General features: G+C 38.4%; 1 protein-coding gene across 1 annotated transcript in view; it reads right to left on the reverse strand.

The window, feature by feature from the left end:
- The window catches only part of epha5 (EPH receptor A5), a 59,210-nt gene extending 31,910 nt beyond the window's left edge, over window positions 1-27,300 (reverse strand). Inside the window, exons 1-3 of the mRNA XM_074689731.1 lie at window positions 27,054-27,300; window positions 20,563-20,627; window positions 12,784-13,504 (exon numbers count right to left, since the gene is read on the reverse strand). Coding sequence (XP_074545832.1) covers window positions 12,784-13,504; window positions 20,563-20,627; window positions 27,054-27,153 — 886 coding nt within the window. The 5' untranslated portion in view covers window positions 27,154-27,300. The remainder of the gene's footprint in view (window positions 1-12,783; window positions 13,505-20,562; window positions 20,628-27,053) is intronic.
- Between the last annotated feature and the right edge of the window lie 229 nt (window positions 27,301-27,529).

A 27,529-nucleotide genomic window follows, 5' to 3' on the forward strand; every position in this document is an offset into this window, starting at 1 on the left:
AGGTGTACTTCCCTTCTGTTTCCCAAGTCTGTTTCCCATTCTGTTCTCATGCACTGCATAATACTGCATCCAAACACCCCCATATGTGAGCTATACTAAACCAATCATCCAACACTGGAACAGACAGCGTCTCCTCCTCCACAAACACAAACACAAACAGTCAGATGGTTAAGCTATCTGGGGCAGTGACACACTCAGAATGTTAACAAGTTATAATATACCAACAACCTTTGTCACCATGGCTACATCCCAAAGCTAGCCAATAACTGAACTTTTGCAACATCATTGTCTGCCTGATGCGGTCGTTTCACACAGAAAGACTCATTTACACATGGCAAAGCAGGAAAAACTCTGTAGAGATCATTTGATAAGCAGAACCAAAGAGTTTACTATGTAGAAACTGTGTATTTAACAAGTTCATCATCATCTATTGTCAAGGAGAGTTGCAGATATCAATAAGGAATGAGGAAAGAAAAGGTTGTATTCCTCATCCTTCTTCTTGAAACCTAAAAGCTGAGGAGTTGTTTATTTTCTTTCACAATGTGGTGGATGCTGGTGATAACTGATGCTGTCATAATGAATCAAACTTCAGGGATAGACAAAAAAAGAAATAAACTAGAAAAGCCCTTAGAGAGTGCAGACCTCCGCCAAGCATATTATGATTCTCACGCAGCCCTTTAGTCCTATACTCCTTTTCAGGAGACTGTCTGCTACACTTTAGTGTTAATTGCAGGTTTCTACGATAATTTGTTACCTGACAGTGTTGAAAATTATGATGACCCAGTACATATTTCATATTACAGATCTTAGTATCCAGAATATTACCAGGATCTGGATCATACATTTACATCTGTCAGAAATTATGGTGACCTTGTCTTGTATTGTTTTGCAAAGCAGTCCGACCATTTATGGTGGAGTTAAGAACACATATGGTGAAAACGGCCCTATCTCACAAGAAAAGTGATGCCTGATCATATGGTGATCTGGATCACCTCCAAAATGTAATCACTTCTTGCGTATCCCATTTTTAACATCTCCTTCGAATTTAATCAAGATCCATTTCTTACTTTTTGAGTTCAATGGTTTGCAGACGTTCAAACAAACTCTACCAAAAACACAACTTCCGTGTCGGAGGTAATAATAATAAAAAAGAAAGAGGAAACAGAAATGCAAAGCTAAATGGGTCAAATGGAAGCTGTATGGTGAAGAGGAATAATGTGAAGAAAAGGAAAGGGAAAACCACGGTAAAATGGGAATTGGGAAAAGACAAGAGGGAGGGGGATGAGACAAAGGAAGAATGGAGGGCATGATTTATTTGTGTGTGTGTGTGTGTGTGTGTGTGTGTGTGTGTGTGTGTGTGTGTGTGTGTGTGTGTGTGTGTGTGTGTGTGTGTGTGTGTGTGTGTATTAGCTGTTAAGCAGCAGTGGCTCTGATTCCCCTTGACAGAACCTTGGTCCATTGTCATGGAACATTAAGCCTGAAAAATTCTCCCTCTGCCCTGGATTGCACCGTGTCTCACCTATGCTTCCTAGACACGCAAATACCCCCCCATGTGTATGTGTGTTTGTGTGTGTGTGTGTGTGTGTGTGTGTGTGTGTGTAGATAAGCATGTGTGAGTGTGTGCATGATAGAGTGGAAGAACCAAACAGCAGGGGCAGAAGGACACATCTGATCTGTTTTCTGCTTCAGCACAATTGCTGCAAACACATTTATGGTTGCATACAGATTTATCACCCTAGCCTTTTGTCGAGCTCTCCTTGACTCCAGCTTTAAACCCCCCACGGCCAAATCAATAAATATTAGAGTGGCAGCTCATTTCACATGTACAGACACAAAGTCACACAGAGAAATAAAAAAAAAAACTTCTCATATATGAAACTCTTTTAAACATATTAATAACTGAGATTGTGTTGTCCAGTTTAGAAGGGAGAATGATTGTGACAATTTTCAATTTAAACTCGTAAAAAGAAGGAAAATAATCACCAGGTAACGCTTTAACAGAGCTGAAATAAGCAAACTGAGATAAGTTAAAGAAAATGCTGCAATTTAGGAAGGGATCTTTGCAGTTTCAGTCCAATGAGCTGACTTTCCAATTTAGATTTTTTTATAGATATTGTTTTCAGGCTTTATTCAGAGAGATCAGGGCAGAGGACAGAGCCAGGAGGAGGGTGAAAGTGGGGAGTGACATGCAGGAAAGAGGCTGCAGTCTAGACTAACAGCACAAGGGCTGACCTCATGGGGGGCATGACCTTACCGCTGGGCCACACCAGCACCCCATTAAAATTTATAATAGACACATCATCACTTTTGTGATTTCTTCATAATGGTTTTATTATAGCTCTCCTCAGCTGATGGGTTTTATTACAGGTGAAGTATAAACTCTTCATTTTTTTAGATGTGATAAAGGGATTCATTACACTGGTGCAAACATTTCCCAACCCCTGACACACACAGACCTTCAGTGTCATTGCTGTGTTATAGCAGGCTACCCAAAACAGCTCATTTCTTACTGTGAATAAAACTTGCACACAGTTTCTAACAGTGTGTGTTGGGAGGATGCTTGTGTTTCTGGATTCTGCCTTTTGGCGAGCTGTCTCCCTGATTCTTCGCAGCTCCTAATGCACGGCACAGAGGGTAATAGGTAATTAATATGCAATAAACACTAATTTGCCTGTATGCAGTAATGTGCAGGAGGTTAATACGTAATTAATATGCATCGCCTGGTGGAATCCCAGGCAATTGAGGATCCAGTGGTGTCCGCTGATGACTCTTAATGAGCCTCATCTTTAATTTGCAACATTCAGTTCTTAACAGGTTGATTTATGGGACTGACAAAAAGAAATATATTCTAACATAAAATGCTAAGTACTGATTATCTCCCATCCAACATAATATAAGCTAATAAGATAATAAGCTTAACTGCAGGATGCTGAAATTAGCATGTCTGACAATAGCTAATGAGTTATCAAATAAAGTCTAGCAGACTTAGCCAAACATGCAAACATTGTGTTCCTGAGGAAGGTGAAATCCCACAATACTTGGCACACAACAGGGGAAAACTACTCTTTAATAAGATAGGCAATGTTAATAAAACAACCCAAAAACAAATAAAAAAAAGAAGTTTAACAAAGTTTACAAGAACTACTCTTAATGAATAAAATTTATCCACTGACTAAGCAACAACAGAAAAGAAAAGTTAGATATTAGCCACATGTCAGATTCTCCTATATTTCCATCTTTACTGTCACTCTTTAGAAAGCCTGGTTAAAAAAAGTCAACTTGAAAAGAAGAAAAACAAAAGTGGTAAGTCTGAACTTCAATACAATGCATGTGCAGTAAACAAATGGTATTGTTAGTGGATAAACCAAACAATGAAAAGTAGTAAATATCCCGTTCCTGTATTTGTCCCACAGTGAGGCTCTGGCTGAAGTAATACAAACAGTGTGTGTGTGTGTGTGTGTGTGTGTGTGTGTGTGTGTGTGTGTGTGTGTGTGTGTGTGTGTGTGTGTGTGTGTGTGTGTGTGAAGTCATACCTTCACCTACTATTGTTTAACTGAATGTGTGTGTATTATTCTGCATGTATTTGTGCCCATGCATGCTCATATTGGTGTGTGCCATTGTGTGAACACAAACAAAGCCAGATCATGGTACCATAACAATAAACAACTGAGTCACTCATGGCTTCCTGTCTGTTGGATGGAAGAGGGATTTTTTGTTTGGTAGCCATTTATTCTCACACACACGGGGCTCCAGAAAAATAACAAGAGGTCAAAAATGTTAAAACCAGCTTTCCAACATTTAAAGATTACCGCATTGTTAATAATTGCCCTGTGAGGAAGACTGAACGTTAGGAGGAGTCATAGTTTACGTGCCCAGTTTTGCTGACTGACCCAACATTAACAATGTAGTTCATGTTGTTCACAGAATTTGGCATCATTCAACACCATTGTAATCCTGTAAATAAGGGGTGTAACCATACTCAAACATTTCAGTCTTGTCCAGTTCACAATTTTGAAGTTTCAGATTCATACGTTTTTGCTAAGGTAAGAGAGAAAGTAACACATAATACAACCTTTGTGTTGTCAGAAATGATTAAATACTTTTCTAAAGGATTACAGCGTCAAGAGTTTGGGTCTGAAGACCAGCTCAGATTTTTCATTTTAACTTTTTAAAACAATAACATAGTAAATAATTAAATATATAAAAAGGGACAATGCAATGCAAAAGTTAGATATTAGCCAAATGACAGATGCTCCTATATTTCCATCTTTACTGTCACTCTTTAGCAAGCCTGGTTAAAAAAGACAATGCAACATCCTGTTTATTAGGTAAATTTCAGAGGTCTATTCTTTAAATAATTGATTAATAGTTATCAAAAAAAACAGTTGTCCCGTAACTAGGGATGGATACTTTTATGGTTACCAAACAAATCACATATTGAGAAAAAATAGGTTAAATTGAAAAACTTTGAGATTTATCATTATGCAAATTAAAATGTATTATCATGATACCACCCAAATATACCAAAAATTGGTACCAATCCCTTACTGTAACAACTAAAAAAACTGTGCTGAAGTCTTTCTCTATCTGCTCCACTGTCTGCAAGTGCTCCATGAGGACAAGCTGACAAACAAACATCCAGACAAGGACACCACTGTTAAAAATATCACTAAAATAACACTGTTTATAATGAGCTGCATGTCAAGCTAGTACCCTGGCATCAGGTTTTTGGGATTAAGACTTGGACTTAGTCTGTAAAAAAGTTTACCATCAAAACTAGTTGGGAATTAAACAAAATGTTTTTAAATCTATTTAAATGACAACATGAAGAACATTTATGTTAACATATTGTGGTTACAGAAGCACTCACTGTCAGTGTAAATTAAATATATAACACACATGCTAATGTTTTTATGGAGCAAAGGATCTAATAAGCAAAGCATGGCTCCAAAAACATCACAGCCTTTTAAATAAAGAAAATCTTTGATTATTTAATAATTGTGAATCGTTTAACTGCCAGTTTTGTTGGGGCAAATACAGCAAGACATCTCATCATGCTAACTTTAGTTAGAGACAGAGGTTTTGGGCACAAACTGCCAAGATGTCAAGCTGCTCACATGTTTAGATCCATCATGTGATCATGTGTATGGAGCAGGGGGAGGGTAAAAAGGGAGGAAGCACTTCTGGGGATGTCAGTTTACCCAACAAGCACTCAAGAAGCACTTTAGTTGTCATGACAGCTTCATCGTATTGAGATGATGGTGTGATAAAGGTGGTGCAGATTCAGAGAGAAGTGAGTGATAGGGATGCTGAGAGGAGAGGGCATCACAGCTTCTAACTGAACGGGATGTAAATAGATGAATGGCATCTCTTTCTGCCATTAATCCAGCAGATTGAGACTTCCTGCCAATTGCAGATATTTCATAGTCTGTTTTCTCCATGTTGTTCTGTCTTTCATGAAACTCAGTAATGATGTAACAATTCTGTAATGCAGCTGGATACCATTTAACTTGAATATGAATTTAAAGATGCATGAAACTGCTCGAAGATCAAATAAAAGAAACAGGATAGAGATGAGTGTGCTCTTACATCCAGGTTTTTACTTGGGTTTGATTTGAAATAATCAACTCTAATGAGGTTACAAACACTGATAAAATATGACAAATAAAATGAACCAAAGCATGGTGGTGTCAGAGCCCACATTCTGATTAACACATAAGCCCTTTTAAATCTAACATTCAGATGATCTGTTTATAACCGTGTGCGTGTGTTAAGGGACTGTGGCGCTTGTCACCACACCAACAACACTGCAAATGTGACCATCTTGGTCACCATCCAGTTAATCCCTGGAGGGAGAAGATGGAAAGCTTCCTTGCATCAGTAAGACAGTTCCTGATGGAAGCGTCAAAGCCATGATTAGATCGAGTTTGACATGTGCTGCAGTGACGCCTGACAGACACACAAACATCAAGGCATATCTGGGGAGCCCTGGCACAGAAGCAAAGTGTCAGGGGAAATCCTGCACCAACAATGACACACTTAAAAGACAAGTGCTGAAAAAAACGGTCAAAAGTTTGATGCGTCCAGTTAGCTTCGATATGACTTATTCATTATGCGGATTTACACGTTGTGAGTCGTTTACCTCATCTGCTGTCATCCAAGGAGCCATTAAACCAAATAAACCTATTCTTATACTAACCAATGTGGTACTCCACTCCAATCCAGTAACTTCAACATTCAAAACAACACTTGTTCAATTTATCTAATGAAGTAATAGCCCATTATAAAACTCTAGATCCATGCCTTATTCTAGCATTACAGAATATTGTTTTTTTACAGTCATCATGCAAATTTTCACTTAGCCAATAATAGATCTTTGTTGTGACTACATTAATATTGGAGTTAAAATGTTTGGCATCCATTATTTTTGCAGCCCTTAAATCACAACAACATCATTGCCTCATCACAAAAGTCCATGCATCATTCAAACAATCCCTTCAGTCAGACATATTTCTTCATGAACGCTGAAAAAGGGGTGAATAAATTGATGAGGGTAATGTCTCAAACTCAGGAAAACATCATAACTCATCCTCAGTCAAAACCTTTCAGAGCTCTATTCATCCTCATTGTTCATGAATGCATAATCAGTAAAAACATGTTGAATCCATAGTCTGTTGTTCTCTGTGTAGTCCCGTTAGTAAGCAATCAACTGAAGCTACGTCTGTGAGACCAAAAACAATCTCTTTCTCTTCATCCATCTGCTCACCTCCATACCCTTCATCTGTTGTTATCACCAAAACAACTCTCATCTATCTCCGTCTCTGCCCTCACACCCCGCGGTGAGAAATCCTCTCGTCTATCTTTGTACACTCGATTTGCCACATCACCTCTCTATAATCTCCCTCCATCCTTCCACACTTCTACCCTGTGGTGTCCTGCCTGTCCTCCCTCATTCCATTTCTACAGACTTGCTGGGCCAACAGCGCCACAGGCTATCTCCAGCCGTGTCTACATCTATATATCCTACACAACAACAAATTGTGTCCATATCATCTGACAATATAACAGCATGGTCTAGAATTCAGAAGATCAATGAGTGATTGACAAAAACACAAATCTGTCAGTAAAGTCCTGTGAAACCAGAACAGAGAGACATAACTAACTGTTAATCTTGTTGACTTTAAACCCCTTCCCCCTTACCAAATCAAAAGATACCATGTCTAGTACCATCCCCTACTGCCTAAATTAATTAACAAATATAAAAATAGATTGTTTGTATGTGTTTTGCATTCCTAGAGATGTTAAATTATGTGGAGATTGTAAATTTGAGTATAGTACACACAATAGTTATATCCAAGTTTAATTATATATAGCCCGTTTCCTTAATTTTGGGGGATCTGTGATCAGCCCATCCTTACACGTGAAACTGATCTTATATACCTTCGGGAAGGTCTGACAGCCATTGTTGTCTTTTTGCTCCGAGACCTAAAACTCAGGACACTTAATTGGTTGTTTAAGTTAAACATAAAGATTTTATTGTTTCACAGGTATTGCTCAATGATTTTCAATAAAATAAGACTGGAACATTGAAGGTGTATGCTGTTAGTTATAAAAAAAATAAAAATCGGTATTGGCAGGTCAGGCTTTTTAAAGATCGGTGATCGGCCAGAAAACTGTGATTGGTGCACCCCTAATTTTATATATATATATATATATATATAAGATAAGATAAGATAAGTCATACTTTATTAATCCCCGGAGGGAAATTCAAGTTGTTTGGGCACTCTTCCAAGCAAAGAATTGTACACTCTGATGGCTGCAGGGAGGAATGATCTTCGGTACCTCTCGGTCCTGCAGCGCACAGAGGTATATATATATATATATATATATATATGTATACATATATGGGCAAAGAAGTTCATTCCCTAACCAATATATTGTGACAGTGTGGATCTAATATGATCATTGGTATGAGTAGAACATGAACCAATGGGTAATAATGAGATACAAAGGTCATTTCAGCTGCATCAAGACCTGACAGGGTATGTCACATCAAGGGGTTTAACAGAAAACGTGTGTGCTACATTTGATAAATTTTTAGTGAAATTAAAAGGAATTTATGCAGTTGTGTGAAGTGAACTGAATGAGAGTAAGAAAAAAAAGTATGGATATTGGACTGCCCTTAAAAAGTTTACATCCCCAAAGACATGAGTCCTCACAGAAAGAGTATAACTTCAAGCAGGAAGACTGTTTTGCACTGTTAAATGATCAGGTATTCATGCGCATAAACTCTTTCATGCAATACACCAATCAGATTAGCTTTAACCCCCGTCAAGTCATCCCATCACTGTGAAAAAAATTAATCTGTTCTCCTGTGCTGCTCTCAGTCGATATTTTGGTTCAAGTGTTGTAGCCCTCCTCAACCCCAAACACTCTGATTCATCTCACAGCGTCAAGCTCTATTTAGATCCTCAGCTCATCCTGCATCCTTCCTAAACCACCACCAGCAGAGCACAGACTCCATACAGGGGTTTCCTCTTCTGCTCTCAGCCTCACAACCCTTTGAGTACACAAAGACACCACAATGAAGTCTATTCATCGCAGACACTGTGATTCCATTTTATTTTTTTTAACACTGATAAATTGTCATTCACTCATATTTCCAAAGCTTAAATGAAATAACTGTTTACACATAATGAAAACTCTACTGTCACTGAATTCCATCCTCTCAAACAAGAAAACCACTAATTTACAATCTACAATAAAACCAGCATGCTGAATAAATTTTTATTTCTGGAGCCCTTTTCAGCCTTTTATAGAAGCGCATCAATAGTGTGACATTTCCTTCTAAATAGCTATCATTAAATTCTGTATGAGGCCAAAACAAACACAATGGAAAATAAATCAGGACACTGAGAGCAGTTTCTCATATTCAGATCAGCAGATGCAAAGAACTTCAACAAAAAGCTGAAAAAAGAGACTGAATCCATAATGACTCACAGTATGGAGCCCAGCTCCCAGAATTCAGCATTTCATACCACCATGTAAGTGACTGAAATGCAGATGAAACGAGTTTTCTGAAGCAGCTAACACATACACTAACTAGTCTGAAGGAGAGGAAACTGCCATATTTCTCTCTGAAGACAGTTTCAAAAGCTCGGTTTAATCTCATGTCCATATGAGACTAAAAAGATAATCAGCTTACAGCTTCATAAATTGCTGGGAATGTGTTTACTCTGACAGCTCAAACTACGTTTGTTCTTCTTCATTTAGCTGTTTATACACAATGATTAAAGGAAAATAATCTTGTAAACACCGGTGATGTTTGTATTCAACAGCATTTAAATAAGCAAATATTTGCATATCAAAACCAAAAATATCATTACCCTGGTAAGCTAAACCCACTTAAACTCATTAAAATGAAAACCAGTTCAACTTTCTTTAACCTTGAAACTTTCTTCTGTTCTAACCAAACAGTTTGAAGATGTTTGCGTCTTGATTAACCCTAACATAGTCCTCACTGCAGCGCAGTTATTTCAAAGACATTTATTTTTCTTATGGCTTTGAAAATCTGGAAAGACAATCTCATTTTAGAGCTCTTTCTAAAAACTTCTTAAGATGTGTCGCTTTATATTGAGATAGTGGTACGGTCTGTGTATCTGGCTTAAGATTTTATAGCCAAATTTTATCAGGTAATGCACAACAATTTTTATAGTGCAGCACGATAGCATGCTAATATCAGAACTTCTGATTGTAAATACGTTTTTTTTATGCCTAACACTGTCCTTCTGGTAGCGCTGTAATAGCTGTATATGATTCACAGCCCTAAATAATCCTTGTTGTAGTCTTTCGGCCTTTGTCTTTGTCTACTTTGTTTTAGCTGCTGTCTCTTTAAGGCTCCATGCTCCACAAACCCACTTCTCTCTGATTGGCCAGCCCTCTGGAGGCTTGTCTGTGGCAGAGCAATGGGCACTTCTTGGTTTTTGGCCCACCACTTCAACGTGTCATCAAACAGTTCGGGGTCCTTATGCAATAATTCACAGCAAGTCTCATGAAGATGTTTTGAAGATCTTGTGCCATATTTTATAAATGGACCATTTTAAACAGTTTACTGATTAATTCAGGTGTTTTGACAAAAAAGGACCTAACATAACCCCTCTTTAAGATATGTGGTAATACAAAACAACGCCATCATAATTAAAATTTCTCTATTTCTTACTCTATTTTTTACTATATCTATCTATCTATCTATCTATCTATCTATCTATCTATCTATCTATCTATCTATCTATATCTATATCTACATCTACATCTACATCTATATCTATATCTATATCTATCTATCTATCTATCTATCTATCTATCTATCTATCTATCTATCTATCTATCTATATATCTATCTATCTATATATATATATATATATATATATATATATATATATATATGTATATAATATATTTTAGTGAAACTGCTGAACACACAGTACAATTATAAAAGCTGGACTGTGATATTTAGAAAACACAGCATGCATGACCGAGGTTTGAAAATGATTCAAGCCCCTCCTCCAGAACACAGGAGTAAGTAATACCGAACAACACCTGGAGGTCAAGCTGATGGGCGTTATCAATGGAAAGAAAACTGCACTGCGTTATTGTGTTACCATATTGTTTCTATCTAAAGAATCTTGTTTTTAATCTAGAGGGAGAAAACTTGAGATAAAATTAGGAAAAAATAGGCAGATTTTCTCAGAACACATTTTGATATAGCATGTTAGCATTCTAGACGCACACAGAACATCTAGAAATAGCATAAATTCAGGAGGTGAGTTGGATTGAAAGGCAGGTACAATGTCTAATCATTTCACTCTGTCAGCAATGACTGATTAAACTTATCATTGCCTTGTACCTGTCAGAAAAAGAGTTTTTTTTTTTTACTTCAAGTTCGATTATTGCTTTAACTATGCACAGTAAGAATGCAAAAGGTTTCTCAATCATATCCAAAAATGTTTTTACTGTAGACAATCTACTCCAGCCTTATCCACCGTGTCACACTGCACCTTTCTAATGCACTGGACTGCAATTTACAATCCATTAGACAGCCCTGGTTACAGTAGACAGCACAGCATGTGTTATGATGTACTACAGCTGTAAACCAGAACGACTTCTTAGCACTGTCAATCTCAAACCTGACACAATCAGTGACTATAGCCTGAGTCACTATAACTGCAGGCTGGCTTGTAGCATTCTGCCAGCTTTTCCTAATGATCTCCCCACAGACACTCAATTCATGACTGAGTTAAGCAGAATATGTCACACGCTTACAGAGCTCATTAGATTTAACCTTTTGATTCTGACGAAGCAACAACTTTCTATTCAATAAACACCAGATCTACTGCCTGATTTGTTTTGCATGCAAAATGAATTCAAAACAAAATGCATGAACAATTAGATAAACCAAGTGTATCTCCAACAACTCTACTCTCCTTAAGTCTTATGAACACTAGTGTTTTTACACTTCAGATAAATATATTAAATTGGTGATGAATAAACAAAGGCGGGAAGGCAGAGACTTGTTTGTAGAGCTGGGACGATATGCTATTCTTGCAATTCAACTGTATTACGATTTTTGGGGTGCTTATTCTTCAATATTAATGATTTTTGAAATTCTTAATTTACTTTTTTAACACCAGACCATGTGAAAGAGTTAAATGATCATGATAATGCCTACAGACTATATCGCAAGCCATATTTCTCCATAAAATTCACATCACATGAGTCAGAGAGAAACACTTCAGACTTTGCTAAAGAAAAGTAGTAACTTTTTTCCGATCCAGTTTATAAACAAAGACTGAAACGAAGAATATGAATTTGAAAAAAAAAAAAAAATCCTGATTTTGATATTGTTAAACAAGAAATCCAGACATACCGATTTTTGATCCTTTTTTTTCCCACCCCCACTTGTTTCTGAAATTACGTTGGGTTAGTTTAAACTATGATTATTACCCCATTAATACTCATTCACTCATAACATTTCCAAATCAAATATGAGAGCAAACAAAAAGATATCGCTGTGTGTAGCAGTTGAGATATTGTGAATGATTTTTCAGGGCCATGGCTTGGGTTAAAGTATCAGATGAAGCATCCCAAAGGAAAAAAACAAAACCAATAAAACATCACATCAATACTACTAAAAAGTACTTCAGACTTTTCTCTGAGTAACTGTTTGATCCAGTATTTTAGTTCAAATGCTGAGTAATGTAAAAACATCACAGGGGAAGATGAAGAGGAGAGAAGAAAAAACAGAGGAGCCCTAGGAGCCCGTGGAAAAGGAAGTTAAGGTCGGCAATGGGGATGTTTTGGCTCGAGTCAGCGTAGAGCAGAGTCTGTAAGAGCAGCAAAGTGCTGCAGGGCTCTGGGGAATACCCTCCACTAAGCAAGGAAGAATCTCCCTCTTTCTCACACAAACACACACATACACACACACTCACACACACAAATACTCTAAGTAAAAGAATATACAGATCCAAGCACACAACCGAGCGCACAGTACTAAAAACAAACAGGGGCAAGGATATAAAAAGTAAACACAGATGGTGAAGTTGCGAGCAAGAAAACACAAAAAACTAGACAATGATTCAGAAAGAGGCAGTCTGTCTCTAATTAAAGAGTAACTTTGGCGTTTGCTTGTTATAGACCTTCGTAAGTTTCTATCAAAATTGTGTTGACTCATTTTTTAACTTATCAACCAGCTGTATTCTCCAAACATTACTCCCCTCCTCTTACCTAGACATGATCCATTAATTTCCTCAAATCCCGGCTGGCACACACACTTCCCGATGGGCACTAGCCACTCTCCTTCAGTGCTGCAATGCATCCTGGGAGGCTCATACAAAGGCAGGGAGTTATTGACACAGCGGCCCACTACCTCCACCAGCTGAGAAGCCTCTGATCCCGGGATGGTGTCAGAAAACTCTGCCAAACTCTTCACCAGAAAGGGGCAGCGTTTGTAGAAAACACGCACAGAGACAAGAGCAATGCAGGCGCCCAAATCCTGAAACGCCAGGTAGAAGCCCTTCCGGGTCAAGGGACCCAAATCTCTGACTTCAGTGTTGAGCTTCATCACTCGATCTCCCAGGTCCAGCTCAGTGAAGCTTTCATCTGCTGCTATCGTGTCAATCTTCAAATATCTACTCTCCTTTAACGCCCTGTCCTCCTCCTCTGTGATTCCTGTTCCATCTCTCATTTCTCCATAGTCCATTTCATCCTCATCCCCGTCCGTCTCATAGTAGTACATGTTAAACGTCTCCTTGCAGGTCCCAACGCCCCCTGGAAGGCTGTTGCAGTCTCTCAGGGTAAACTTTAGCTCGATGAAGACCCTCTGGGCCCCTTCGGTCAGGATCCAGTTGGTGTGCAGCCAGTTGTTCTGGTTCTGCTCCATTACCCTGCACACTTGGTAGGTGTGGATGGGGGCATAATTCTCATCCACTTCACCAATCTCCTCCCACTGTGACAGAAAGAGGAGAAGATTAATAAAGAAACTGAACAAAGAGAGACAGATGTTATTATAGTCATGATGATAATGATGATAATATAACATTTAGTTAACCCTATACAGCCAAACATGTAATGTTAGATACACAAAGATCTCATCAACATGATACATTGTTTCCTCTAAAACCTGTTACATAATTTTAAAAATGAAAAAACAAACAAGGATTCTACTCCTTTGACAATCATCATTCTACTACTGGCAGCTGAAGTTATATTTTGCTGTTTCTTCCAAATTACCGTTCTCACAAATTCCTCCTCTCACTTTTTTCAGGATAACCATTACTAATTTCAGAAGTTGGGGTAAGAATAACATCTGAATTGTTACTCGATTTTTAAAATTAGTATCTTCTGCAATGAAATAATGCATATTTCTGAAAAGTTTTATCGAAACCACCCAATTTATCACACGTGATACAAAATAAAATCTGCTTTAAACATTAATTCATATTTCTCATGTAAAACCACAGCCTTTCTCTTTTGCACATTCTTTTTTGATTGAAATTGCACATTTTTTTCTTGATTTCCTTATTCATTTCACTATTTTACTTGAATAAGTTTATATTTTTATTACTTTAAATTCATATTTTATATCATTATTATTACTATTATTATTATTATCATTATTATTATTATTGTTATTATTATTATTATTATTATCATTATTATCATTATTATTATTAAGCTCTGGTTTCTAGTTATGAAAGTTAGAGTTTATTCATACATGTTTGTGCAGAATGAGTGCAGTTAATAAAGGCTATTCTGAAATTATGTAAATATATATATATATATATATATATATATATATATATATATATATATATATATATATATATATATGTGTGTGTGTGTGTGTGTGTGTGTGTGTGTGTGTGTGTGTGTGTGTGTGTGTGTGTGTGTGTGTGTGTGTGTGTGTGTGTGTGTGTTTGTGTGTATGTATAGACAAGATGATGTAGCAATACGTTTTGTGTGGATTAGTTAAAAAAGTTAAATAAACATCTCAGTTTCAAAGCAATAGAAGTTTCCAGCTTTTTTTTAATGGGCCCAAATTTCTGGATTAAAAAGTGTATGATACATGAGTTTTATCTCTGTTGTAGGCACTTTTGCAACACTAACAGAATGATTTTTGTCCTGGGAAATGTGACAAAGAGCTTTCCAAACAGTCTTGTAAAGACCAGTTAAATCTTATTCACAATGACGTGTTTCGGTCTTTACCTCTGCAGTGTGTTGTGTTGTGTTATGATATGTACAGTAAACGATACATTTTGATCTGAAAGGAACAAACAGGGTTAACAGTGTGGTGCGTAGTATATGTATTATACTCTGAAACAGAGGAAGAAGGGCCCAAAAAGTTCTACACCAGGGTTCTCCAACTCTTACACTGGAGGGCGGAGAGGCTGCAGGTTTTCTTTCCAACCAAAAACTCCACCAGATGATTTCACTGATTAGTCCCTGCTCTCTGCTTGAAGATGAGGTAATCAGTGAAATCATCTGGTGGAGTTTTTGGTTGGAAAGAAAACCTGCAGCCTCTCGGCCCTCCAGGGTAGGACTTGGAGAACCCTGTTTTACACTGATATACCCCTGGAGTCTAAAGCTCCCATATAATTTTCAAATAGTATACATAAACATAAAACTGATGTAACTTGATAGAAATGGGAAAAAAATGAGCAACAGCAATGTCAGTGCATGTCAATGGATAATACACTTCCACGTCACTTGTTACTTTTTTCTTATGGGCAGGGACTGAGATAGTGCTATAGTGTGTAAATACATTTATCCTGCCTTTACACTAAATGTGAAAAGGGGATGTTTTATACACACTGAAGGGTGTATTCTATCCACCACAACTTAAAACAATAGGGTATGTGTGCTCACTTTTCCTGCCTGTTCATAAACACGTGTGTATATGTAAATGACTGCTATTGTTCAAGCCTCTGTGTGTGTGTGTGTGTGTGTGTGTGTGTGTGTGTGTGTGTGTGTGTGTGTGTGTGTGTGTGTGTGTGTGTGTGTGTGTGTGTGTGTGTGTGTGTGTGTGTGTGTGTGTGTGTGTGTGTGTGTGTGCCTGCATCCATGCCTGTCAGACAGCAGCATTAATTCCCTCTAACGTCTCATGGGACCAGGCTATTATCTGCATCACTAGCACTCTCTCGTGGCTAATACAGGCTCTTCATCATGTCACCATAATATGGCCAAAGGGACCTGACTACGATCTGGTGTTACAGCTTAATAGCCCATATTAGCCCGTATTAGCTCTTCCTTTGTGTAGCAGCTTGGTTCAACCTTGTGTCTTTTTTCCAACTCCCGTCCTTGGCGCCTGTCTGTTTCTTTCCTCTCTTTGTTTGTGGTAAATCTGATTCCAGATTTTTCTTTGCTTATATTTGTTTATTTATTTGATAAAAACTTTAGAATAGTGCATCATAGCGGTTTTTAACCAAACTTGATTCTTCTGCTTGAGTGCTGACAGTTCAAGAACAAAGGTTGCTGTTAATAAGGGTTTTTACAGGAGAAGACATAAAGACAGATTTATTTGTGCTTGTTTTAGTCTGAGCCCGTATCTCTCCCAGACTTCATTGAGTTTCAGTGCAGACATTAAGCCTCTTACTGGTTAGATCACACAGATCCACCAGCCTGCACTGAGCTTTACTCAGCTTAAAACACAATCACACACATGCATATGCACAATGACAGGCACATATGGACTCACACCCCAGCTAACAGTGGCAATGCAGGGTTTTAACAGACAACCCAATCTTAGTTGCAAAATGTATTCAGTATTTGTTTTCAGGATGTTGTTTCCATCTTTGCCTCTGGCAGTCTGTGTGAACTGCCAGAGGAAGGCTCTAAATTAACATTTTTTGCCCCATAAGTTCACAATATTCTATGTCTGCTTTGCCCCTTTTGTCTCTCAATAGTCTGTTTGTACTGACAGTTCAAGTCGGGATATTCATGTTCCTGTAACATCTTGCATTCAGCATGAATGTCAAAAAGACAACGATGGGATTGACTTGTCTCACTGCAGGTTCCAGATGAAATCGCTTTGAGCCGTCAGATCGGGCAGGCTGAAAAGTGGTCATTGTTTGTGTGCATAAAGCATGTAGTTCTGCAAAGCTGTACAGCAAATTAGGACACCAGTTTTACTCCAATGTAGGATCAATACGTACGTGAAAAGGCCTGATGAGGAAGGAGCTTTGGGACTGTGCTGTTAGAGTCTTGCAATATGAAAAGACCGAATGATTCTTCAATGAGAAGGAATTTTACAACTTTTTAGAACGTATTATAGCTAACATAAGCTCATGTTCTTCCATTTATATGTCAAGACACTTCCACTATAGGTTAGATTTTAGATATAATTTCCCATAAGATGATGCTGTGTCACTAATTGGCTCAAAGTTCGGGGGAGGGGCTGTTTTCGTTGGTTTCTGCCTGAAGTTTGAAGTTTCAGTGAGTGACAGGATGTTTGTGGACACTCTGGTTTGCAAGAGGTGAAACTCTGATGCTATGACAGTCTGTTTGTACACTTCTTGTTTAACTGTAGCTTTCAAGTTATTTCAAACTTTATACTGTATGTGTGTGTGTTTGGTCAAGCATTTTTGGAAACTGTATCAATGGTTATGAGTAACTACATTCTTCACAGACCATTGACTCACATCCCCACTTTAACTTCTGCATATTTTCCTTTCTTAACTTTCCATCCAGCTCAAGCAGCTGATTTGTCCTCAACGTTTCTGTTCCCTAAAGGTTTGCAACTATTAGCAGTATTTTTTTTTGTAAAGACCATTATTTTCATCGGTAGGTGCGTGGGTCTTGTTTGTATATCCATCTGCAGACTCTTTGTAGCTGTACCTGCCTGGCTTTAAGTCTTAAAAGCTTTTTCAAAACTATTTGTCCCTGTCACTACAAACCATAACAGCAACATTATATCCATTTCTACATCCACGTTCAACTCCATTCTCCCTCTTCTTCAGCCTTGTTACTCTTTGATTGATTTCTTTTATCATTTCAGCTCTATTCTTTCTGTATCCATCCTATGTCTAAACACTGCTCAGCCACTTCACTCCCACTTCATTCCATCCTTCTTTACTTAAAGCCACAAATGTCTGCTTCCCTCCATTTGACCTCCAAAGTGACGTGATATGGAGGAAAATAAGCATCTGTTGAAGAGCTGCCACTAACCAAGGAAGCACTCTTTTGGGTCAACTTATCATGCTGAGTTAGCAGAAACAGAGACAGTTCAGGTGAGAAATCTGTTGACAGCCAAAATGCTGTTCACACTAATTAATCATCAATAACACCCACTCAGTAAGGCATCACTTCAGTCTGAGATTTGCATTAAAATGAAAGGGCTAAATGATTGGTTGAGTCAAGTCAAGATTTTAGCAGCTACAAGGAAAACCACAAACAACGTCCAATGCTAATCACAGCAGTGTGTGGTATGTACTCTGGAGCACATCACACATTAACTGGTTCTCCAGCAGAGTATCAGCTTCTTCACGCTGAATATTCCAAATTTTGTGTAGTAAAATGTGACTATGGTGTAAACAAAAAAGATGGACAAACCGGAAGAAGCAATGATGGTTGTTTTTGGCCTCTTAAAAAAAAAAAAACCACAAAAAAACACGAGGGGATAAGTCATGTAGACAGTGGCGATGTGGACTGTATGCATTACAGGTCGAGTTGGTGGTAACAAGTATTAAAGGTAGATTTCTTACTTCCCTTCAGTCAGTCAACTAAGTCAGCTTGCGTCTTGATTGGCTTTGCTCTGGTTCACGTGACATTACACGCTGTACCTGCTCGGCTCCTCTCAGAGCGCCCCACACACTACAGGATTTCTAGTTGGAAATATTAAACATGTTTATTATCTACAATCTCTCAAGCGAAGACCTTCCAGGTAGCTCCAACTGGACCAAATCGTTCCACAGGAAAATCACACACAATGTCATTTGCAGACATCAGACAATCGAGCCTTTGCTGGCTTTAGTAAAGGGGAGATTGGGACAAAAATCAACCTGAGTACCCTTTAGTGTTTACCCACCTTCCTTTACCCTATCCCAAGCCCTGCTTTTTTGTTTTTTGAACTCCACTTAGGTGTTGTTGTTTTTTTGTTTTTTTTTGCTCATAACTTTATTTATATATTTACTTGAATAAAAAAGCTTTGCTCCACTACTACCAAGAGCTTCATGTTCGGGTCTTTTCAATGCCAATCTTTGTCAAACAGGTTTTCAGAGGTGGCTTAGTCTCTCAAAATAGGAAAAAATAATTATTCTTAAAATTTCTAATCTTCATTCCAAATCCCATTGTGTCAGTTCAATGCTGTTCAAAGAATTTTGTAATACTCAGTTTGTAAGTTAGATGTCATCCATAAATTTCCATATCAAATCTTTTTACCTCGTTTCTCATCTGCCTGAATGCATATTTGAAGAGCATTCAAAAGCACCTTTATGCTTCGCCAGGGGGAAGCAGCTGGGGGGAATGGGAGGGAGGACAAGATAAGATGGTGATAAAAAATATAAAAGGGGGAACGGGGAGTTCAATAGACGCGAGGTACAAAGACCAGATGGGAAGGACAAAAATTAGAACTGAGCTCAAAAAAGAAAAAGAGGAGAAACACTGAGGGGGTGGAGTTGGGTTGAGAAGGAGAAAACAAGGGATGATACAAACCATCTGCAATAGGAGTCTAAAAAAAATAGTCTTCAGCCTCCTCAGTATCTTATTTAGCCACAGACTACTGCTGCTGCCAAGTGTGTGTCTGCGTTTGTGCAAGAATATGTGAGACAACCCAGCAGACTGGGCTTAGTTAGATAAATATTGAGCATAATATGAATTAGAACAATTAACACCGTGTTTATTATTCAAAACACCAAACATGTAATTCATTCTTTACTTTGTTTAACATGTTTTCATCTTAGACAGTAAACGCAGCAGGAAACAAGCATTCAAATCAATTTAATCTGGATGAAAACAAAGGAGCTAATAAGAAAGGCTGTTATTATGCAACCCTTACACGTTCTTATCACATCCTATATTTTCTCTCCTTCCGTCTGCTGAATGCAGTGTGTGGTTGCTTTGCGTGAACCGCGCTATAATCACATCTTCACTAATATGATTGCACATACAGCTGCTTTTGTCAGCGCTATCTTTCCCATCTACATACAGCCGCAGAATGTGTTGTGATTTGAATAGCCGGAGCTGATAAAAACCCACCATCAGCACTATTTGGTCGTATGTGCATGGCAGCATATTTGCCCACGGCAGGGACTATGGCAGAGATTTTATATGGGAATCAAATGGATGTGTGAATGAACTCCTTTATAAACCAACAACAGCACTGTCAATCCAATCTGTACCTCCAGAACACATTAATTCTTACAGTTAAATATTGTTTTATTTCATTAAAATTGTTTTTTAAAGTTTGTTATGTTCTTAAAAAGCCTTCGTTAGGAGTCGTACAAAATGAAAACTGAATTCATGTTGTGAGAATAACACATTGCATGGTTACTTTACAAGGGGACTTGTCTAACGTTCTCTGATAACAAGTCAACTCAAGAGTGTCTCAGCTAATGTAGAGAAGTCACCACCTTAACTCTTTTACAGAAATTTTCAGTCATAGCCCATCATTTATTTCAGAAATGGTTCATTTAAATCATCACCATGTTATTGAGTATCCTGATGTCATGAGAGGTCTGAATGATGCTAAAGTGTACCCTGATGAACTACACACGTTGAACATATATCTGACATTAGAACCATGTTTAACACAAAAAAGCAAAAACAAAAATACTCTTAACAAGAACTCATCTAAAGCCAAACAAGGAACAATAAATCTGGAAACTATCTATCTATCTCTCTATCTATCTATCTATCTATCTATCTATCTATCTATCTATCTATCTATCTATCTATCTATCTATCTATCTATCTATCTATCTATCTATCTATCTATCTATCCCGCTGAGGTGTCCACATAACAGCTGTGAAAATAAGGGTTTATTTTTCAGCCTTTATCCTTATACTCACCCCATTTTTAGGATACGCCACCCATCCCAGGTCTCCCATCACAGAGCGAGAATCCAGCAGGTTGACTGCAAGACAATGAAAAACAGAATGTTTATTATGTCATGAAAATTAACAAACCATTAAAAAGAAACATAAAAGCATGGTTAGAGATCAGAAAAAGATCTTCTGTTCCATGGAGGGATGTTGTAAATGAATTTCAAGCCTATTCTAAGTCTTAACCTTATGGTTATTGCAACAATGTTGTACTTCTTACAAGACAGACATAAGAGGAATTTTAAAGTTGTAAATATCATGATACTGATTTTTAAAAATGCTGTAGCACAAAATCAAACATCCACTCCATAGACAATGTTATCAGATTACGCACAGTCCCAGACACAACCCAAAGCATTGGGCTTGGAACAATAACAATTTTCATTTCAACTTTGTCAATCGAACTGTGCTTTTGTGAATCCTGTTGACTGAAAAGTGTTGCTCAGCTGAATTCGACGGCACTGTTCTCAACTCAGATTGATTCACCGAGGTCTGCCTTCCTCAGTCTTTCACTTGCTCCAAATGTGATCTCCATCTCTTTGTGGACAGAACCGGTCCTTGTCTCTGTCTCAACTTTTCACAAAACTTCAATTACTTATAACCACACACATCCTGGGAAAAAGGTATATTCAAAAGGGTCCACTTGAAAACAAATTTAAAACAGCTTCAGGTTGCAACTTCTTTTGCTTTGAAGGTAAATCTTAAATATTTTATAATGGATGACATACATATTATCAACATAAAGCTCAGCTGGACCCTGTGTGAAACAACAAATGCATTAACAAACTGTAAACTTTCATGTCATGATACTTTCTATGGACAATCCTCAGCAACATCGATGAACAACTGAAATCAGGTCAACTGAAACAGGCTTTTTTCATTGCTACTTTGAATCAGCTGTAAAACTTGTGCCAGCTAAGTCTGGTTTCTTTGTCTCAGTCATAACATCTGTTTGTGTATCACTCAACATGGTATTGATGTATACAAAAGAAAGTTCAAGCGAGTGAGACTTTCAGGATTTTGGTCGTCATTAAAAGCGAGCAGATTAAGAACAACACAACAGTTTGAAGCAAATAAGTATTTGCTACACTCTTTTGAATGTTTTTTAGAGTCTCTCTGGGTTTCTTAATCACCCAGCCTCACAGGCTATGAGTTGTAAAATCACTTCTTAAATTCCCTCATTCGCCTATTTAGCATGCTTTATATCCCACTATACCTTTAATGTATACTTGACAAGTGCTATTGAGCACATCAGTGTTGCTTCCAAGGGACATATTGTTTATGAAATTTTAAATAATAAGTGATTATTGTTCAACCATAGCATTTTGAAGTGCAAACATCATCTCACATGTGAGTAGTTACTTCTTTAAGCACAGCAGGCTGCATCTGAATGCTATTTACTATGTGATCTGCTTGGTAAATCATATTTGATGAACAAGCTTTGTGCACATAGTCATTGCTGATTTAAGACTCCCAAATGACGTTAACCACATTAAAATGAAGCATTACTCATAGTTTGTACAAAGAGCTGACAAATTCTGGGATGAAAATGTCAGAAAACTCAGAAGAAAACGTGCAAAGTCTCTGCAACATGTGAGTTCAACCCATTAATTACATATGCCAGGACTTTCCCATTGTTCTGACAGTTAAAGTTTGTGTTCGTACGTAGATACAAATAATTTGGAACATGCATTTTTTTACTGTTTAAATGTCATTTCTTTACCCATAGCTGATAAATTAATAATTTAGGTTGCATGTAAATACTTAATGCTGAGAATGTTTGGCTCAGCAGATTTTTTCCACTTTGTCATTTCTGATCTAAAAAGTTGTGCAGAAAGTCAAGTTGTTAATTTTGTTTCTGATCACTGACATTAAAAGAAAACCTCTTGCCACTGTTTGTTGTCTGTAAGAAGATCATGTACTTAAGTTTTCCTTTATTTACATTGCAAAGCTTTAGCACACTTAAAACCTGTGCATCTAAATCCAAAACAAACAGTTTAATTCATAGAGCAAACGCTGACAGTTAAATGCTCCATAAGTAGGCTGTAGGGCATAAACCCTCTACAGGCATTAGTGTTGTTTGCATACATTTAAATGAGCTAGTATGCATGCATTTAGGGCGAAACAGGCCCATTTCTACCATATGAGCCTTAATGCAAATAACACCTGATTCACAAACACTGGCACAGACAGCCCTGCAGTGTTTCTGACATCTGTAATTTTAGTCTGCTGTTGTGGCATTATTTTTTACATATGGGCTGTGCCATTACACACCAGTGTTTGATGCTTGCCGTGCACTTCATGTGAATAGTTAAGCGCTGTCAGGATGAGACGACACAGCACGACTCTGCACTGCACAGAGTGGCGGTGTGACAGCTCATCTCAAGTCACAATCAGGTGCAAAACTGGAGCACACTGCAGTGAGCGGTAAAAGTTTGTGAGGTTTCTTGTGCTTGAATATCATAAGGGTAGTTTGCTTTGGGAATCAGACCTTGAGACGGAGCAGATGCACAAATCATTGCTCTTAGAAGGTGGCGTGCATTCTTAGAGAAATTCCCCCCAAGTAACATGTGCTATGGACCAACAAACTGTTCATCCACCCGGCACCAATTTTAACAAAGTACCAGACAAAGAGAGTGGAGTAAGCATGAAGTGAGAGCTACGAGCTACAATTACAGAGACACACACACACTTCACCTCAATAAACTCCACTCGCACTCACAAGCTTCTCTCGTTTATCCGTCTGCACTGCTCTGCAGAGAATAAAAAATGTCCTTAGGAGGTGATTATACATCTAATTAGGCCATAAAGAAGAGATAAGTGATGCTGAACCAGATCATAAGGGGTATGTTACCTTTTTCATTCTCACTTATTCTCTTAAGGATCAAACCACTGAACAAGTTAGAGCCCAGAGTCAAAATAACCATAACTCATCATTTCAAGTGATTTTCAGCGAATGAACAAAGTCACTTAACGTCTTGTGCTAACGTTAATGAAAGGACACTCAAAGTTTTTAAATGAGCCGAAGAGTTGGTGGATTATCAGGAAGTGAAGGATAAGAGATCCAACAATTATAGCTCTACATTATGAGATGAGTTTTAACAGCACTTCTTGCAGGTGATGGGCTCAAGTGCCAAATTCCCTCCTCCCAATCCTTAATGTGGTCTTCTCATTTCTCCTTCCAGTGAAGCCAAAAGTTAGCACATAAAAAGAGTAATTTCCTCGACACACTTGCTTCTTGAGCTTCTCTTTCATCTCGACCTCATGACTGTTTGAGCATTCACATGTTGACTTGGATCATGCAGGGATCAGTGGCCTACATACTCCCTCTTGCAAGCACACACAGCATATCAAGCAACCACATGCTGTCATTAAGAGAAATTAACTAATCAATTTGATCAACAGCCTTATAGACAAAGGTGAAGCCTCAAATGTTGGCTCATACTCTCCGATGTCATCTGAATAAGTCAGACATTACTGATCATTTTAAGACAGAATCACTCAGATGTGGACAGATCGCTCTGATGGAGACATGCCCGAGTTTATCTTAATAGCTCCTACATGCAATATTAACCAAAATAGTACAATGTGTTTTCTCTGTATTATTCATCAGCAGAGACTCTACTAAAAGCCCCAAAATGTTCAGGTTTTTGTTAGAAGCAGATGTTGGTACACCCTGCTGGCTGTGCACGTGTGTTGTCATACAGCTGGATGTAGGCAGTCAAAAGCTCAGACACACTTGGTTACTGGTGTATTTGGATTCTGTCACAGATTGCGCTCACTGACAGCTGGTTCAAATTATCCAAGTGAAAGGATAGACCTGAATTTCAATCTGCGATCAATTCAAAATGCACTGACTGACTCTGATCTAATGGTTAATATTGGGTTCGGCCCACCCCCCTGGGCAAGGACCCTTTCTACAAACTTTCAAGTATAAATGAATCATGAACTTTTTGATACAGTTTGATTGAGAGAAATCTGCAGCAGGATGTGAGGTTGAAACTTGAGGTACTACCACACGTCTATAACTTGAAAAGCACTCAGAGAGCGCAGACCTCCACCAACTATATTGTGATTGTCACCAACACTTTAGTCTTACTTTAATGTTATACTCCCTTTCAGCAGACTGTCTGCTACAATTTGGAATTAGTTGCAGGTTTGTACGATAATTTGTTTCCTGACAGTGTTGAAAATTATGACGACCCAGTGCATATTTCATATTCTGGATCTTAGTATCTGGAATACCGCCAGGATCTGGATCATACTTTTACATCTGTCATAAATTATGGTGACCTTGTCTTGTATTGTTTTGCAAAGCAATCTGACCATTTATGGTGGAGTTATATACACATATGGGGAAAATGGCCCTATCTCACAATGATAAAGAATCCTTTAAAGAAATCCTGGATCCAGACGGTGATCCGGATCACCTGCAAAATTAAATGGCTTCTACCTTATCCTATTTTGAACATTTCCTGAAAATTTCACCAAGATCTGTTTTTCACTTTTTGTGTTATGTTGTTCACAAACAAACAAACAAACAGACAAACTATCTTAAAAACATAACCTCCTTGGTGGAGGGAAAAACTGAGACTTGCAGGTGTGTCTGGTGTGCTTGTGGCTCAATTGTAAAAGACAAAGCATGTACTTAAATACCCACTTGGGAGCCAAACTGCATGCAAAGTGCCCCCCTGGTTGGCAAACCACTAAAAACACACTAAACTGCCCTCTTGGCTGGTTAAAACATGATCAACTGCCCTCTCAGGTGGCAAACGTGCTGAAGTGAGAACGTGCTGTATGTGCCTTTTTTTTCCTTCGAAGTCCATGCACGCCACTGGGCTAAAGTGATAATTTCAAGGTGTCACCATTGTTGATTTTTTTCTGTTGTGATTGTAAATATCATAATAAACAATAAAAAGTTAAAATGTGCTGAGTGGCAACCCCTTGCAAAGTTTCTCATGAGGAGAGTTATTTAAAGTTGTGGGACCCCCTTGTGACAAAGATGGTTCATCTTAAAGGGCGTTCCCATAAAGAAATAAATTAAAATTACAGTTTACAGTTTCATTTAGCAGATGCTTTTGTCCAAAGCGACGTACAACACAAGCAAGAGTTTAGACAGAAGCAAAACCTAGTAAAATTGAAATTCACTGCACTTTACAATTCTCACTGGCTCCATATTTTTGAGGCAGAATGAAAATATGAATTGTTGTCTGTGCGCCAAGACATTAGACACAGTTTCAACAGATGCATTTGTGTTGAATAGTTAAGTTTCAAGTGGCCTTTGAGAAACTTTTTAACTTTATGTTGACATCGTGAACAAGTATGCTGTGAGGTTAAATGTATTTACACACAATACCAATGGTCTTACTACTAATGCTGCTGTTTAATCATATTCCATATGAAGAGGTTATATAGATGTAGATTCACTTTCACCTCATCATTCAGAAGAACATGAAAAGCCAAGCACTCCATGACCCCACAGTGTCCCGCGGTCACACTTTCAGATCCTCCGTTGTGAGTGACTCTTGACTCTGAGCAAATAAATCATGTGAAGAATAAGCAGGTTGATGAATGTGGAGCCTTTCCCGGATAATGCCGTCTAACAGCCCCAAACAAAGGCATTTAGCTCCTGCTATTAAAATGCTGCTCGGTCAATGGACGATAACGTGGGAACAATAACGTGTGAAACTGCAGTTAAGACTAAAACTGATGAGTTGGCCACACAAATTCATCTGTTCATAATTCAACAAGATATAAGCCATTTCTACACAACACCATGTAGAATTACTCATAGGATAAAGGCGTATTAATTATCAAACTCCACGTTTGACGTTATAATTAGTCTTGTTGCAAAGTGCATAGACCTGCAGAGAAATGTGATAGGTTCTACAAGAAGATTTGGAGAAATATTACAGGAAAATTTCAAGTTTTGTAAATGGTTCAGAGATAAAAAGGAACAATTCGTAAACCTATTCCTTTTGCATTTAATTCCACTTCATATTTTATCGAAAAAGCCACGGTAAAGCCAGCGTCTACTCAATCCATAAACCTATCGCACGCTGTAGGAGAAGGTTGCAGACTTTTAGCCCACAGTGATTGTCTCGGCGCGCCGTGCGTCTGTCGGCGCTGCCAAAATCTCAAAGGACTGGTTATCTGAAGAGCATCATGTTCCGTCCTCAGGTCCTTTATGATTTCTATGTCAAGTGCTTAGGATCAGACTCCCATTCAAGCCTTGAGTTATAAAAGCTGTCAGATGCATGATCTCTTCAAATTTTACATCCGACCCCATTTTCTGTCTCAGGTTCAGGAGCCGTGCAGCCTGAAGGAGACCGACAGTCTGGGATCATCAAGGCACTAGACGGACCTTTAAACATCAGACATGTCAGTGCCATGATAAGCACACTCGTGCCCCAATCAACCATGTCAATGACTCAAATGTTTGCCCCGGCTGATTTTACCTTCATTTGCGGGAATGCACCACGCTCCAAGCAATGCAAGACTCCAAATCCACGTCCACGCCACCAGACGAATGCCCAAACTCCACCAGCGAGATTGCATGGCGCATCCGAAAAACACAGCCGGTAAGAGGGGTGGGGGGAGAGATTTTTCCTAAACGACCGCAGCTTCAGTCAGCATGAAGCGGTGTGCCGCAGAGAAACCATTTGAATCGTCACGCGACCGCTCAAAGTAAGGGGAGCTCATACTAATCGGTGGGCAGAGGGAAATACTGAGGAGACGTGTGCGCTCTGGATTTGGAGAGGCGGGCTGCGCGCCGGGGGGGCGGAGTGAAGCGCAAGTCTCCCCAATCACAGCAGACCCTCCACAGGTACTGCGATGCTGCGGTGCTTACATCTTCGAGTGAGAATTAAAGACTGCACTCCTTACCGCTTTCAAGTTCAGCTTAATCACTTTTTGATTACACAGGCTGCATTTC

Source organism: Halichoeres trimaculatus, unplaced genomic scaffold (genome assembly GCF_033239565.1).
Source record: "Halichoeres trimaculatus isolate MK-OKI-2021-1 unplaced genomic scaffold, fHalTri1.1 fHalTri1_scaffold_16, whole genome shotgun sequence".
NCBI lineage: Eukaryota > Metazoa > Chordata > Actinopteri > Labriformes > Labridae > Halichoeres > Halichoeres trimaculatus.